Raw genomic sequence first — 17210 nt, 5'->3', positions numbered from 1 at the left:
ATCATTGTCCATAGAGCCACGTTTTCAGACCGTACCTAAAGGCCAACAGGTTCGTAGTACAGCGGAGCGACAGGCGGAGGGTATTCCATAGCTGAGGAGCCAGATGTTTGAAAGAACGTCCCCCAACCCTTGCTTTCCTAACAGCAGGGACAATAGCCAAACCAAGAGATTCCGATCTTAGGGATCTTGTGGGTTTGTAGAAGGCAAGGCGTTTCTGGATATATTCAGCTCCGACCGCATGAAGTGCCTTGTGCGCAAGTGTGAGTGCCTTAAAAACAATCAGCTTTCTAACAGGGAGCCAATGTAGGGAAAGAAGCAGGTCCGAGGCTTTCGCACAACGAGGTAGGCCAAAAATCGCCCGTGCCGCCGAGTTTTGGACTACCTGAAGCTTTTGTAATAGATAGTCCGGAAGACCCAAATATAAAACATTTGAGTAATCAAGCCTGGAGCAGATAAGAGCCTGGACCGTCGTCTTCCTATGCGCCAAAGGGAGCAAGGGAAGAAACTTGCGCAACATTTTAAGAAGACCATAACAGGTGCCGGTCAGGCCTAGAATCTGGGGCTGCAGAGATAGGCTGTTATCAATTTTGACCCCAAGATTCTTGGCAACCAAGGAGGAGGACGAGGGTGGAAACATGTTCACAGGCCACCAATCCTGCCAGCTGGGGTCAGCCTGAAACCCGAAGAAGAGCACCTCAGATTTATCAGGGTTGCACTTGAGGCTGTTCAGCTGAAACCAGTCAAAAACAGCCCCAAGGCACCCACGGATGCTCTCTCCGTTGAACTCCGCCCCCCTTTCACAAGTGAAAAGGAGCTGGGTGTCATCGGCGTATGACATGATCTGAGCCCCAAAAGACTCCTCCAGCACCGCCAGAGGGGTCATGAAGATATTAAACAGAGTCGGGCTAAGCACCGACCCCTGTGGGACTCCGACCTCCAAAGGCGGCCCTTCGGCAGAGTGAGGGGGGCCCAGACCATCTGCCGGCGACCAGCTAAATAAGATCTAAACCAGGTCAACACCATCCCTCTCAGACCGATCTCATGAAGTCTGCTGAGGAGAGCCTCATGTGGGACGGTGTTGAAAGCCGCCGACAGATCTAACATTACCAGCATGGCTCTTCCACCTGAATCCAGCACTTCCTTAATGGCTTCATTAACCTCCAGAAGTGCAGTCTCGGTGCTTAGATTGGATCGAAAGCCCGATTGGGTGGAGTGCAACAAGAAAAGTTTCAAGAAAAGGTGACAGCACAGAGTGAACATGCTTTTCCACTATCTTTGCAAGAGCAGGCAGCAGGGAAATTGGCCTGTATTTGGCATGATTTTCAGGGTCAAGACCAGGTTTTTTAAGGAGTGGAACAACCATGGCTCGTTTCCAGACCATAGGGACAACACCACTCGTCAATGACAGATTAAGGATCGGATTGATCAGAGGGTTCAAAACCTCCGCAGCCCTAGCCAGGAAGGAAGCAGGGCAGGGGTCCAAGGGGGAACCTGACTTAAGTTTAGAGAGGAGGTCCTGAGAGATAGAATCAGAGATCGCTGGAAACTCCGATAGAAAAGGACCAGTTCCGTCTGTCAAGAACAGCTGATCCCTTGGGATGGCATCAGCGCAAGGGTTCAAGGAGGAGAAGGAATCTTGAATCCGCTTTATTTTAGTAGTAAAAAAATTTGCTAATGAAACCACCCATGGTTCGTAAAAGTCATGCTGCGATACACTAGCCTTAGGGGTGACAAACTCCTTAACAATGGTAAAAATTTCTCTACAGGAACTTGACGCCGTCTCAATTCTGGCTGAGAAATAGTTCTTTTTTCCGGCCAGGATGTCCGCATGATAAGCCTTTAAGGTGGCCCTATAGGCGGCCTTGGCCTCCGGATCATACTGCTGGCGCCAAAGCCTCTCAGCAGCCTTGCAATTTCACCGGGACAAAGCAAGAGACTACGTAAACCAAGGTGCTGAAATCCGTCTTGTAGATGTCCGGGCGCAATAGGCGGGGCAAGTTCGTCTAACCGCTCTACTAGCCACTTCTGTAACACATCAAGATCACTCTCTAAGTCACCTGATAGGGAACAGGGATGCTCCAGACAAGCCTGAGCCAAACTCTCAGGGGTAACGGATGATAGGCCCGCCTGGGGTGCCTTAGATGATTAGATTTTCCGCCAGGTGATTTGCTAGTTCCCAGAATCTGAAAGCAAATCAGATAATGGTCCGACCAGAGGACGGGGGCGGGACTAGCCATAACAAGAGGAAAGGTGGAAAATACCTGATTAAAAGTGTGGCCCTTGTTATGGGTCGGAACAGACAGATAGGGAATAAGGCCCAGGGGGGCAGTGATGTCATTGACTTTAATCGCATCGCCGTCTGTCCGGACGTCCATGTGTATGTTAAAATTCCCAAGCACAATACAATGTTCAGTTTTTAGGCAGAGTGGACACTAGATCCTAACTATAACTGCTTACTGGCAACTGCCTGAATTGGAATACCAATTCTAAGTGGTAGGGTGACAAGGCTCCGTTGATAAATTAGCGACTACAGGGGCATGTCAGCTACCCATTCCTAGACCTTCTTTAATATATAACCTTTAGGCTCTAGAAACTGCTGCATGTGTAATTCCTAAACATATACCGGACTGAGAGGGATAGGAGAGTTGAATCAAATGAAAGAGGCATTCAGTAGAACTGATTAAAGCCATGGACCCATACAGGCCTCTTGAAAACAGCTGAACTATGTAGATTAAGAGAATGCAAGGAGAACTATAGCTGAAAGCATCCACAAATTCTCCTTTTTAACCATTCCAGAGCCAGTGGTTAGGTTTTTTTATTTCTCATTTTGATCCACCCTGGTTCTTAGGGACCATGATAATACCTTATGATGAAGGACGTCGCTAAGAGAGAAGGTCAGGGTATTCCTATACAATAAAAAAAGATATGTAAGGTTTTTTTTTAGGTTTGGCACTCTTTAAGGATTGTAGTTAGGAAAAAAGCAGTTGTATTATGGATGTGAGCATCTGGACTATTCGTTATACCTTGATTTCTTATAATGCATCCTTTCCCTGGTTACCCATCCCCTGCTGCTCAGCCAGTATGAATGTGATGTGTTTGTGGAATGTTAGAAAGCTTGATGAGGGAGTGAAATGTGAGAGTGCCTGGTGGAGTGGAGAAATAGACAGTTGGAGTGGACCCACCAGGATGCTGCTCCTGGTGGGGCTCAACTAATGAGCTTCCATCCTGTAACTACCGCCCTGCAACAAAGCTAATAAACCTCTTACTTACAACTTACCTCATGACTACCAATGGACTTCTTTTGTATTGTAACAATGGCGATGATTTGGGGAAAATAACCTGCATGTGTGAAAGATGACATGTACCTGAAGCTACTGAGAGACCTGAGGTGAAGATACTTGAACTGTACTGCTGGAAACTACTAAGGAAACATGAGGTAAAGAAGCTTGAAATCTGAAGGAAAAGAACGCCCTCGCTAGCCCCACTATATTCCTGGCCAGTTCGGCCTAGGGTGTTTGATTTTTAATTTCATCTACAGATTTGAACATCAATTTGGTGGTAACCAGTGTGCTTTGAAGTCTGGCATACCTTCAGACACCTTACTACCAGGACACCTGGAACGTTTTACCTTCTTTACATACATGGCATTGGAGTATTACCAGCTTCAAGTCAAAAGGATTTGACAGAGTGTAATTGATTTGACTAACTCTCTGCTCTTAATTTAATGGATCAGCAGTGCCCAAATGACATTATCTATTAGAGGAACACAGAGTTACAGGCGTAACATTTCCTGAACATGAACTGGGAATCAAGCAATTGAGCAATCACACACCCCCCACCAAACCACATAGACATTCATTTACCCATACAAATACTCAGTTAAGAAACCAATAACAAATATAGTCTTTAACATAGCAATTAAGACAAAGCAATACATTTTAATAACTACACATTATATATAGTGAGACTCTACAAATTAGTCAAGGAAACAATCAATGACACTGTTACTAAATCCAATATTCACACATTTATATTTATATATCCACTCATTCTTCAATGCAAAGTAGTGTATTTATAATACATATTTAAGTATCAAAGCAAACTACATTCACTGGATGATGTCATCAGTGATGTCATCAGTGATGTCATTTGAGATGTCATCAGTGATGTCATCAGTGATCACTGACCATGTCATGAATGATGTAATATGTGACATCATCAGCAGTGGATTGCTGGCGCGCGAGTTATAGTGAGTACAACTAATTATAACGGGGAATTTCAATGATTTTGTATGAGTAAAATGTCCAGCTAACTATAACTGGTGTGAAACCTATGGTTTTTTCAGTGAATTTCAAAGGTTTTTTAAATGCTAATTCCTAACTATAACGTGTGTAAAACCTATTTTTTTTTCCAGTGAATTTGCAAGGTTTTTTAAATGCTAATTACTGACTATAACGTGTGTGAAACCTATGGTTTTTTCAGTGAATTTGCAAGGTTTTTTAAATGCTAATTCCTAACTATAACATAAAGTCCACATTTGTAAAGCGCACAATCACCCGTAAGGGTCTCTAGGCGCTGGGGGCCGTCGGGAAGATTAAGCGAGCTATTGCCCAGGGTCACATGGTGCTGGGCTAACCTGCCGCCGGGGATCGAACCGTGGTCCCCAGATTCCAGCGTCAGTCGCCCTGGCCGCGGCGCCACACCTCTCCCTATGGTTCTGTAAGTGAATGTAAAGAGTTTTGTAAATGATAATTATTAAATGCATTAATTGTTATATTTTTTTATACCGATTTACTACATTATTTTAAACTATTTATTTTTAGATATTTTATTTTTTAAATTACATTACATATTTTTAATATAAATTGAAAAAAAATGTTTTTAAAAATATTTAAATGTAATATATATTTTTTTTATGTAATATTTTTTTAATTTATATATATTTTATATAGCAGGCAATGATATTCTATGGAAGGAAATTCAAGTTACTGGTAAGTAGAGTTAAATTTACTTTTCAGGAATAGTAGTGAGCTAGATTTGAGAATTCCTCTTCAATCCTGAGGTCCCCTGTGAGCCAACTAGCCCACCAGGTACCTCCAGTATGCGCCAGGCAGCTGTGTTGTAGAGAGGTGTTCAAAGGGCATGCCCCCTTTTTACAACACTCTGCAACACAGCTCCGTGGTGCTTACTGGAGATACCTGTTGGACTAGTTGCCCCCTAGGGGACCTCTGGATTGAACAGGAATTAATTCCCCAACTTAAAACGCACCTCAGGGCATGTTTGCACTCACATCACCTCAAGCCCCGCCCCCTACCTTCACCACTGTGCTAATGCGCCCTGTAGAGTGTTCTAAGTTGGGGGATTAAGTCCCCTTACATACTGGGGGTCCCTGGGGCGCCAACTAGCCCACCGGGAACCTCCAGTATACGCCAGGAGCCTACGTTGAAGAGAGGTGTAATGAGGCCACGCCCCTTTTTACACCTCTCTGCAACGCAGCCCCCGGGCGCGTTTGCAGAGGGGGAACTAATTCCCCTTGCATACTGGGGATCCCGGGGGGCCAACTAGCCCACCAGGAATCTCCAGTATGCGCCAGGGGACTGCTTTGCAGAGAGGTGTAATGAGGCCACGCCCCAACACCTCTGTGCAACGCAGCCCCCGGGCGCGTTTGCAGAGGGGGAACTAATTCCCCTTGCATACTGGAGGTCCATGGTGGCCAACTAGCCCACCAGGAACCTCCAGTATGCACCAGGGGACTGCATTGCAGAGAGGTGTAATGAGGCCACGCCCCTTTTTACACCTCTCTGCAACGCAGCCCCCTGGCGCGTTTGCAGAGGGGGAACCAATTCCCCTTGGACCCTCCAGTATCCGCCAGGGGGCTGTGTTGCTTTGCTCCGGGGGGGGGGGGGGGTGACGGTCCCCGGGGCAGTGTGGGGGGGTTGGGTACCCTCACACTTCTTTTTCACTATGCCCCTGGGATTTGGTCCCCCCAGGGGGTAATTTAAAAAAAGCAGACCGGGTTTTTTGAAAAAAATTTGGGGGCCTTGGGGGTCCATTTGGGACCCCCTGAGCAGGCCTAGGGGGTCAGGGTGTTTCTACCCTGCTCCCTTTTTGCATTCTACATGTTTGTTTTTCTGCTTTCTTGTGCCTTGGTCTAACGAGCACAAGATGGCTGCCAACACTTCCTGGTTTGGAGTGTTGAAAGCCAATGAGCATGCAGATCGTGCTCGGAAAGGTACGCGTACCGTATGCGTACCATACGCGTACCCCGCGATTTTTCCCCCCAAAAAATTGGGGGGGCCTTGGGGGTCCTTGTGGGACCCCCTGAGCAGGCCTAGGGTGTCAGGGTGCTTCTACCCTGCCCCCTTTTTGAGTTCTAAACGTTTGTTTTTCTACTTTCTTGTGCCTCAGTCTACCGTGGCACAAGACGGCTGCCAAAAATTTCTGGTTAGGAGTGTTGACAGACAGTTGACAGCCAATCAGCATGCAGCTCGAGCTCGGGAAGGTACGCGTACCGTACGCGTACGGTTCGCGTGCCTAGATATATATTTTTTTTCTTTTGATTTTCTCAGGAACTACTGGAGGGATTTATACCAATTGAGCAAAAGCGTGATCTCCGAATCAGACTCTACCATTTTGCCAAATTTCTTGTAATTCCGTTCAGCAGTTCAGGCTGTAGCCATGTCTAATCGTCCTATGGAAAATAACATGGGGAAAAATGTTTTGGGACCCCCTTTTTTCTCAGCCCCCACTTGACGAATCCCCCCAAAGCGTTCAGGGAAGGAGCGGAGCGGGCTAACTTCTTTGAGAAATTCGCGAAGATTCATCAACCGGCGCCAAAGTTATTCCCAATAGAATGTTGAGGATTTCCTATGGAAACTAGGTCCTAACTATAACTACCTACTGGCGACCGCCAGTAGGTAATATATATATATATATATGTATATATATATATATATATATATATATATATATATATACACACACATATATGCCTTTGGAATATTGTGGTGATCGATATTCTGGCTATATTAGTTATTCAGACATGAAAATACATATTTTTGAAAATGCTATTAGCACATTATTTTTACGCTGGTCCTTAATTAAATGTGAGTGTATCTTACAAGGCTGGACACGGGAATACATTGCAAGGTTCTTCCTCTGCACTGGGCTTGGCGCTGGAGTCACAAAAACTGTCTACGACCTCTTCATGGGTATTCCTGTTCACACAACGAAAGATTGGAAACTGTGAACCTAGAGAAGTAATCAACAACAAAACATTTTTATAATAGGTTTAGTCAAACAAAAGAGCATGTCAGACTTATAGAAGAAAACACAAAGAAGAGTGAAAAATCCAGCTAGGGCAATTAAGTACATTATTTGATAAATTGCTAAGACCTTTTATGCTCAGTATAAATGCTGCATAATAGAGGTAATTTCTTTGACACATAAAGGGCACCTTATTACCCGTGAACACACAGAGCCTCCGTAGGGACAGCGTGACACAATTCGATCCCTATGCATGAGAAATAATATGATTTTCGAAAATTGCATGTAATATCCTGAAAGTACAATATTTTGACGTTACCATTAGTTTAGTTGTCAACTGAACGTTGGAAGCAAATCAGCAATTCCTTTGAACCTACATTCACAACCTTGACAGACTGGGGTACGCTGCTCATCATTCAGCTGACACTTATTTCTTGTTTTACATTAGTATGTCACACTACAATACTGTTTGGCCTCTATAGCCACGTTCCTACGAATACTTTATCCAGGACTTGACCCCTGCATTTTACCAAAGGCTGTTTCTTTTTGGTTGGAAATACACATACATGATGTCAAATGTGTTTATGTTGACTAGTCCAGTATGTGGGCCTGTTCACTGCAAAGGAAGAAACAAATGTCTTGAAGTATTTTGTTGAAGTGAGGTTTGCAGAAAAAAAAATACTGATAAACAGTCATTCTCATGCATGTGTTATCACGGTGTAATTAGTGGTATTTTCTACTTGTGTTGAAAAGACAGTTCATGTTGTAGGTTGATTTCTATGAAGTCGGTGTGACACATTACATTAAACTACAGCATATTTGGGTCAACAGGCTAGTACCGCTGCGTGCATATATTTGATGGAATTACTTTTTTTGACAAGGGCAGAGGCATATGCCTCTAGCACAAATGCCTCCTTCCTCCTCATTAGAAGTAACAGTGACAGACATTCTTGCAACAAAAAATAGGCCTTTTCTTTTTCTTTTCTTTTGCGAGGCGTTAGGCTGCTCCAAACTAGGCCCATGTGGTACCCATTCTGCCGCTTCCAGGAGTAGACAACCGGCGAGCTCTGAAACTAACTGAAATAATGAATTGCACAGGAAATGAATGACAGCTGTTTGCTGGTCATTGAGGTTCTGTGTTCATGACCTCAATGTTGTTACAGCTGATCTGTGATCGGGTTAGTGGTAATAGTTTTCTCTTGACATGGAAATAGAGATACCTAGACACATCTAGGAGAATAATGTTGGCAGAAAGTATTGGCATGGGAGTCCAGGGTCCCCTGGATGCTGAAATAATGATCCACATTATGTCAAATGAATGAATTCATTATCCACATTATGTTAAATGAATGACCGAAACAATGCCTGAACTGTATTTTAAGCACCAGAGCTGTTAAAATGCCAGAGCTGTAGAATATTTTGAAAAAGGAAAGAGAATGAACGATTTTCATTTATACTTCGGAAAATTCAGGGCCCTTTAAAGATCTCAGGATTGATCAACATTTCAATCTCTGCTTGTTTGTTTTGTCTCTGCTAATAAAAAAAAAAGTTTACGCCTAGTGAGTAGAGTTTTCAAATAGCATTATGACCCTACTACTATGGGCTACACCGTATGTTAATGGTCCTCTCCCCTTCTTAGGGCCTTGCCTGCAGCTCGGTTCCATAACAGAGGTTTAGGGCTTTTAGCACCTGTTTATAACCCTTGGCAGTGTGCTAAAATGCTTAAATACGTGTGCCTCTTATACATTACTTTTTTCTAGTATAGCAAAAGTCGTCACGTTCTCAAAAGGCTACTCAGAATTTTTAGCCTGGGCTTTAAATGAACCTCTTAGCCAAACAGCAATGGCCTGTTTATTCGACCTCCTATCAAGAGTAATCCGTGTAACACAATTTTACGCAGCCTTCTGCTTAGTCTTTTCAATCACTCTCTCTGTCTGTCCCAGGCCTTTTTGTTCCTTTGGATCACTTTATATGGTATGTGCTTCTCCCATGCAAACAAGCCATCTAGCCCATAACAAACCCTGGGTATGAGCCATGACTTCTCTATTAGTGATTTGTGTGTGTGTTAAAATATTAAAAACTAGGTAGGAAACTGAGACTAACATCTATCTTATTTGCATAAAAAACAGAACAGTTTTGTTTGTAGCGCAATGTTATTAGGATTCACCTGGATAGCAACAGTTTACCTAGTTGTTGAATGTTGTTTTCTAACTTCCTAATAGGCAATCAAATTAAATGGAGCTTACCTTTCCCACAAGTGGTTGTACACTCAGTTACTCCAAGCTGCTTCCAGTTGAATTCACGATGCCGTCGTGGTGGCTGCACAACAGGCACATGATTGTCTGGGAGGTGAGAAGGAAATCGTCCTGGATATCTCCCTTGAGAAGTGCTTGATGGGTTTCCATTATACGTGTCTAGATCACCTGCGGAGTTGGTTTCTTCCTTAGAGTTTGATCTGTCTGGCACATCTAACTGGCCATTCAAAGGATCACCTAGCGAGGTAATAACAACAATATATTATCAGAATCTTAAGTAACACACAAGAATAGGTAAAGTTATTTTGTTGGAGGTTTACAATATATTGCTTGATTTGTAACCTTCTACCCATCTATCAACGACCCTTGCCCAGGAGATATGTAGAAATTACATAGTATTTCCCATCTTATAATATATGGTACCCTTAACTTGGCATTTTCTGTCACTAAGAAGCAAAATTCCTGGGGTGGGTAAGGCCTGCTCCTCCACAATGGTGGAGGAGGAGCGTCATCCCACTGGCTTAGAGCCAGCAGCCAAAAAAACGATATTTCATTACCGTTTTATTGTTAAGCAGCTTGCTCAGCCAGAGTGAGCAGGGAAGGAAGGAGGTAGGGTATGGGAGGGGAGAGGAGGAGTGCTATGTGCATTCCCTAAGTGAGTATGTGTGTTTGGTTGGTCCTGTCAGGTTGGCCAAACACACATGCTCACTTGGGTTTCTCTAAACCTGCTGTATTGAAGAAACCGGTTTGGAGAAACCCCACAGACTCCCTGAGTGGACCGATCCTTAGTGCTGGCCTCATTGCAGGAGAGCAGCACCGGGATTTGCCTGGTAGTCTGTGACGTGGTCCCAGCATCTACTGGCACAAGGAAGAACTAAAAGAGAGAGGCGATGTGGGAGGCGGACAGCTGCAGGTAAGTTTAACTTTTTTTCAATTGTATAATCATTATTAACCGCCCTCTCCCCTACCCCCTGCTTTCCCCAATGACCCCTCCCCCTGCCTGATAATTTTCTCTAGGTGGCAGCCGCTGCTGGGGGTGGAAAAGAAACAGATGCAAATGAATATTGTTGAATTTTATAATGCTGTTTTCGTGTTTGGCATATACTACGTCCTTCTCATCTTAAATTTACATAGACAGGGTAGCAATTTCATTTCCCAGTTATACCACAATGTGTTTTCCTTCATTTTGGTGTCAGTGCATTGTGTTAAAATATTTTTCTTATTTTATTTTGATCACTCACCTACTGCCATGTTATATAAAAACAATTAAAGATATCCAATAATAAATGTTTCAATGTGAATGAGGGGATGGGCCTGGATGCCAGTTTGAAGGATCTCTTTAAGATTATGTTTTCAGAAAGCAACAATATCAGTTTCCTCTTTTAGGAGCCACAATGTGGAAGAGTATGTGTAGGATTTAGAGCCTGGTTTAAATAAGGTTCAAGCTAAAGTTTGTAGTAAGTGATGCTATGAGAATATTTGTGAACTAAATATAGGATTGCAAACATTTAAAATATCAACTTCAGGATGACATTTCATAGTCCGAAACCATATACCAAAAACATTATACACAAATGGAAAACATTCCTAAAAGTGGTGACATGGTAATGCTATAAGTGGGCTGTTGAGAATGCAATAGATAATATGAAAGAACCAACAATTGTGGGGATTGTTCACTGCAGCTGATAGGTTATACAGACATTTTTGGAATTTTGTAAAAGAAGTAGGCTAAAAACATTTAAATTGTATTTTGCTTTTTAACCCCACTGATTCGTCATCATTGTTTTAATTCATTGCACAGCTGATGAGTAGTAGCGTTTCTGAAGAGAAATGCTTGGTATTATGACCATTTAGTAAATGTTAAGTCATAACTCTTTGGTTCAGTTACTTTTATGAAGTATTTAAAACGAATGTAGTCAGATACAAGACTTGTTAACAATTTCTCGGATAAATGAATGACACATCAATACAGATTTTCTCTGCTACTCTCTGCTAATGTTTATTGGCCCACGTTACTCTACTGAGTTGAAAGACTTGAAAATAGTCAAAAAGAGTCCTCCCATTTCTAAAGTAGGCTTGGATTTCAATCATATTCACACACAAAATTATTTATTCTCACAAATAGGACAATGATGTTTTAAAAATATGTTCATGTTTCTTGCAGCCTATTTTGAGACATGTACATCCTTTCTTTATTTTAATGTTAGATATTTTAAAATTGGGAACTTTCGCTTCAGCAAATTTCCTGAAATTGTTCACTAACATTTGCCATTTTCATTCAATTTTGATAAACGTTTTGTTTAGGAAATGTGTTGGGGATGCATATACGATAGTAGGGTCACATAATAAAAATAGAATTCACAGGATAAAATAATGCAACTTTCTAAAAATGATATATGTGTTGTAAACTGTTTAATGCCATGACATAATAAACTAAAAAGGAGTACATTCTATAGGAGAAGTGTGGCTCACTGGTTAGAAGAGGCAGACCCTGAAGCAGAGGTCAGACCCGGGACCAGGGTTCAATTCCCGACGCGGCAAGGTCTTGAGCCCAAATATCCACGGACTTGATAATTCTCGTTTCGGTGCCTACTCGAATCACAGGTTCACACTCTGCAGCTCTGGGCGTTAGCTGCTTAATCTCCACTACGGCCCCCCGTGGCGGGATGCCTTGCTTTCACCTTAGGGATGCCCAGTATGGGTATCTCACAGGGAAAAAGCCAGGATGGGTTCCCAAGGCAAGCGCCGAGATGCCTACGGGTAATCGAGCGCTATATAAGAACGCATAATAATAATAATAATAGAAGGGGATAATTGGAAACACAAATTACTCTTTAGCATGAAGTGTTGTTTAACATCTGTAAACAGTGGTGAAGCTTTAAGAACAAGTTGTGATAGGATTGTGAAACATGTACATGTTCAACCCAGGACTTTTCAAACAATCCCTTAACAAAAAAATATATATATATATATATATATCACTTTATTGACTACATTTTTGTAAAGGTTGGTCGAAACTGTAAATGGAATGTTTCTTTTTTATCAATCAATACTGCATTTTTCTTTATGTTGGTAAAGGCATTGCACATTTAAATAAAGTAAGAAACTTAAAAATTATTTATGTATTATACCAATAATTTTTTTAATTCCTACGTTTAATGATTTACACCATCTCTATCCCTTATGCTAATCCTTGGGGGATAATGAATACTGAACCATAATGACTGTCCAACAAGCGTAATAGAGTAACATTGCCAAACTAGATTAATTAATTTTTGATAAGAGATAAGGTATCATGACCACATATTTTCTGAAAGGGACTATAAGGAAATTAACCGTCATGGCTCAATCTCACAGAGACCAAAAGTTATCCAAAACGTCTAATGAATGAATGTCCTTGATCATTGCAAGATTAATGCCACTTGATGAACGTGCCTCAGAAATTAAGCTTGTACAAATAATAATTTGCTATTCGGGTCTCTTGAGGAACAGAATCATTGCTGCTATTACATATTTTAAAGAAACTCCAACTGTAAAGTTGATTAGATTTGCTTTACTGATATGAAACTATGAAGCAGTATGCAAGGTAGAATGATCAGGTTCCACATTCATAAGGTCATTTCTAATTGAAATGGATAGGTATAAGCGTAAAGACATACACATATACACGATATATGCTAGATTTTCTTGTACACTTACATCAAATGTTGTCTTTACCCGATTTTCAGTTAACAGTTTTAAAGTACAAAGCGGTGTCCCGTAGACCAAGTTAGTACAGGACACACTGTGAGCTGACCAATGCAAGCATATTTGTCCAATTATGAGACAAGATTCACATGGCCACTGCTATTACAATGTTTCTCTGAGATGAGACCAGTCCTTTGCATTTATATATCTACATTTCAGAAAAAAGTCCTCATCACCTCTGTTACCTCTAATTATTGAGACTGTTTAGATGATTGTTTTCTTCATTTACTCAGATCCATAAAAGTGCCTTTTATTTTTGGTTTCGTAAATTTGGAAAATATAATCTTGGCCTTATCTATGTCATGTGTCGTAAATATCTTGTTTTATCTTACCCTTTTAGGGCATTAATTGCCATTCTATGAACAACATGTGCTAATTAATGTATCTAAAGTAAATGCAAGTGATTGAACCAGATGTACATTTTTCATTTTGTTCTGTTCCTTCAGATATAATAATACAACTTTCTAGAATATAGTATTAGGGCCTAATTATGACTACAGCAGTCCGATAGACCACCATAGCCATGATGGTGGTGTGGGCACAGGCGGTCCGACTGTCCTTTTACCAATTTGACGATCGGACCGCCAGGGGACCTAGCAACCACCAGGGATCCATAGCGGTCTTTTGGTGGTCTTAAGGCTGCAATATGCTTGGTGGTACCGCTGTGGCAACGCCAACCATATTACGAGTTTCCTCTCCACCACGGTTTTCATGGCAGTGAGCTTGCCATGAAAACTGTGGTGGAGAGGAAACTGTCTCCTCAGGGCCATAGGGTGCATGCACCTTAGTTCCTGCACGGCATGGACTGCAGAGTTCATACCTTGCAGGAACTGCTCCCATTGTAGTGCACTTTTTCAGAGGCACAGCTGTGGAACAACCAAAGAAATGTTCGCCAGACACGAGTAAACCCGTCATCTGGCAGGCTGTGCTCACATGGCGTTGACGGAGTGGAAGCGGGTGGAGGCATGGCAGCCCCACTCCGAATATGCTGAATTCATAATCCGGCCCAAAGTATTTAGTCATTGCTTTTGATTGTCTATATATGTTATAATTATTCTGAAACGTTAGAGTTTATAAAAGGATGATAATTACATGTTAACTGTGTTGTCTTTCCAAGAGAAGACAGTCTGATACAGTGAAAACAGCTGAAAGGACAGCACTTACTAGCTCCTTGGCCGGTAATGTTAGAGTATTTTTTATTGTTTGCATTGCTCATTAACTTCATAACTACCTTAATGTTCATATTTATTGTGGTAACAATTTATCTTTTGTGCTCTAGATTAGGGGTGGGCGTAACTGGCATCATTCTCTTTCGCATAATTATGTGAAAGGGTAATCCAACATGTAGCACTATTGTCTTAGTGCAAAATGCACCCTTGCATCCCAAATGGGCACAGTGATGCATTTTGATTGAAGAAAATAGCACTAAATGCTGCAGGACGCAAACAGCAGTAGTCATCAGCCGCTCACTCTCTCTTAGTTCATTGCTCTTGGCTCGTGCTGTAAGACTTCTGCCCCATATCTTTGTGATCCTTGAGTGGATTGTTCATTCATGAAAGAGGATTTAATGTTTCAATATCTGTCCCGGTCTTTTGTCTCACAAGGCTGCACCTACCTGAAACACTCTTGTGCAAAGTTTACTCAGTGGGTTGTGTTTGTGTTAGAGTAAAACTGGTATCTAATTAGGGTTGTCACATTGAGTCTGTAGTGCAGAGCAACAGAGATTCCAACCTGCCACTCTAAAAATCTGTAGAGAACGTCGGACAAGGACACTAGTAAATAAGGATTTATTACAGAAGGCAGTTTTGAAGCATTAAAGTACAAATAGTCCCTTGCCAGAACTAGAGGATGGAAAAACAATTAAGATAAGAATAAACCCCTGGATCCAAACAATGGCCACCTTAACTGATCTTCTACTTCTACACATGGCCTATGAACTGTAGCAGACGAAATGCAGTATAAGCAATGGACCTGATTTACAAGCATGGGCTCTCAACACACACAATTCAAAGTAGAGTGCAAAATACTCTAACCAAGTCCCCCAAACTCACTTGCAAGAGAGCAGATGGCACTGCATACAAACACATGTGTCTAGATTTTCTAACTTGCATAGTTAGTACGAAATAGACCAAACAAGTGTATAAGGCAAGTGCATTTGTGTGTGCATACCTAATTCATAAAAAGATGCCACAAAAATGTGCTGACCTTCACCTCCATCCTTTCACTTGGTCTGAGAATACAGAGACCAGGCACTGTAACTGTGTAAGGTAGGAATAACTCGCATTAAGTAGTTATACATTTTGACAGACAGGAGAATTTGGTGAAATAACTGAAGTGATAATATGAGAACTATAAAAGTACCTTTAAACACACAGGAAGAGAGGGGCAGGTAAGCCAATGCATGTCCTCCCAAAATGCAAGAGAAACGCACAAGGGTGAGATAGTTGAAGAAGGTTTTTTTTTACCCAACAATGGTTGTAAATCTTAAGTACTCTACTTGGGCTACTAACAAGGACTGAAACATGTTGATATAATGGGTATGGGAGAGTGCAAGCATTCCATCTTAGGGGCGATTACGATGCTGTAAGAAATGGCTCCGACCCTTGATCGGAACAATTCCTAAGGCAAAGTAATCGGCTGTTCGGATTCCTTTCCGACCAACCCATTTTGATGGGGTTGGTCAGAAAGCCTTCAGTAATCCCTCGCGCAGCACTTTCCACCCAAGGGATTACAATGGCAGATTCTAACAGCCTGTCTGTGCCTGCCTTTCTGACACAGAAAGTCTATGGGAATTCACCTTAGGAGGCCCCTAGCAGGGCCCCCATTGGTGCAAGGTCTCCGGATGGCAGCCTAGGGGGCACCAAAGGTCTCCCCCTGTTTTCCCCTGCACCCGATGGCAGGCGCCTTGAGGCAGGAAATCCCACCGGTGCCAACACAAGAGGGATTTTCTTTTTCTATTTTTAGCCTCAGCTGCTGGGGAAGAGCTTTCCCAGCAACCAAGCCTGTTTTTTAGGTCTCGCATAGCGGTGCAGCACATGTGCTGCACGTTTTGCAAAGCATGCAGTATACACGATAGGTAAGGGAAACCTCACCCACTCTCCGGCCCACTTTTTCATTGGCTTGTGGCTTTGTTGTTTCTGCATGCTGCCTTCTGATTGGTTTAGTGGCTGCTAGTCTGCCTTATGACGACCATGTCACCTTCCACGGCTATTGGCCCCTTTACTGCATGTTTCCTGAGCCCTACTTTATACCCGTGCCACCCCTCCTGCTGTACGTGCCTTCTCTCCCGCCCCTCCTACTCCCGTATTTCATGCCTTAATCATGCCCGCCCACCCGCACTCCCGTCTGCAATGCATTAGGTCTCGCGTAAATGTGAGTCCTCTTGCATTGCAAATGCATGTTATATAATTGAAGGCAAGTCAATTGGGTTTACTAGGTGTAATCCTCTATTTGGTTAGTGCCAACATCTTAGTCCTCTCTTTCTGACTATGCCCATGAAACGTCAGCCATTTGGTTGTCCTACCTTTATGGCTATGACAACAACAGCAAACTCTGTCCTGGTGTCCCTTGTCTATGTCTACGACTGCTCCTGTCTATTGACGCCCATTGCAGTCCACTCTCTATGGCACTGCTCTGCCGTGGCACGCTTCGGTGACCCAGTGGTTTGAGTTGGGGGTAAGACCTAGAAGATGGCAGAGAAGGAATCGTTACGCTGACAGATCGAGCTGCTGCAGGGTGAGTAGGGTTTAGTAAATACAGTGGTTCTGTCGGGCATGCCAACTGATTACTTCAAAATATATATCACTCTTTCCAAGATTTTCCCTTATTTAATCAAAGGATTATTTTATAGAATTATGAGATAACTGCTATTCTCAAAAAGCAAATCCCATACGAAGAAGAACAGTGTAACGCTATACTTTTTAATCACCGTATTAGTTATAT

General features: G+C 42.4%; 1 protein-coding gene across 1 annotated transcript in view; it reads right to left on the bottom strand.

Moving 5' to 3' along the window:
• THSD4 (thrombospondin type 1 domain containing 4) overlaps nucleotides 1-17210 on the bottom strand; it is a 2493250-nt gene that overhangs the window by 171087 nt on the left and 2304953 nt on the right. The window contains exons 11-12 of the mRNA XM_078684935.1: nucleotides 9513-9758; nucleotides 7122-7251 (exon numbers count right to left, since the gene is read on the bottom strand). Of these exons, the coding sequence (XP_078541061.1) occupies nucleotides 7122-7251; nucleotides 9513-9758 (376 nt within the window). The remainder of the gene's footprint in view (nucleotides 1-7121; nucleotides 7252-9512; nucleotides 9759-17210) is intronic.

This window comes from Lissotriton helveticus, chromosome 3_2, assembly GCF_964261635.1.
Source record: "Lissotriton helveticus chromosome 3_2, aLisHel1.1, whole genome shotgun sequence".
NCBI lineage: Eukaryota > Metazoa > Chordata > Amphibia > Caudata > Salamandridae > Lissotriton > Lissotriton helveticus.
The sequence above is the reverse complement of the archived record's forward strand: the minus strand, read 5'-3'. Positions and strand labels throughout refer to the sequence as shown.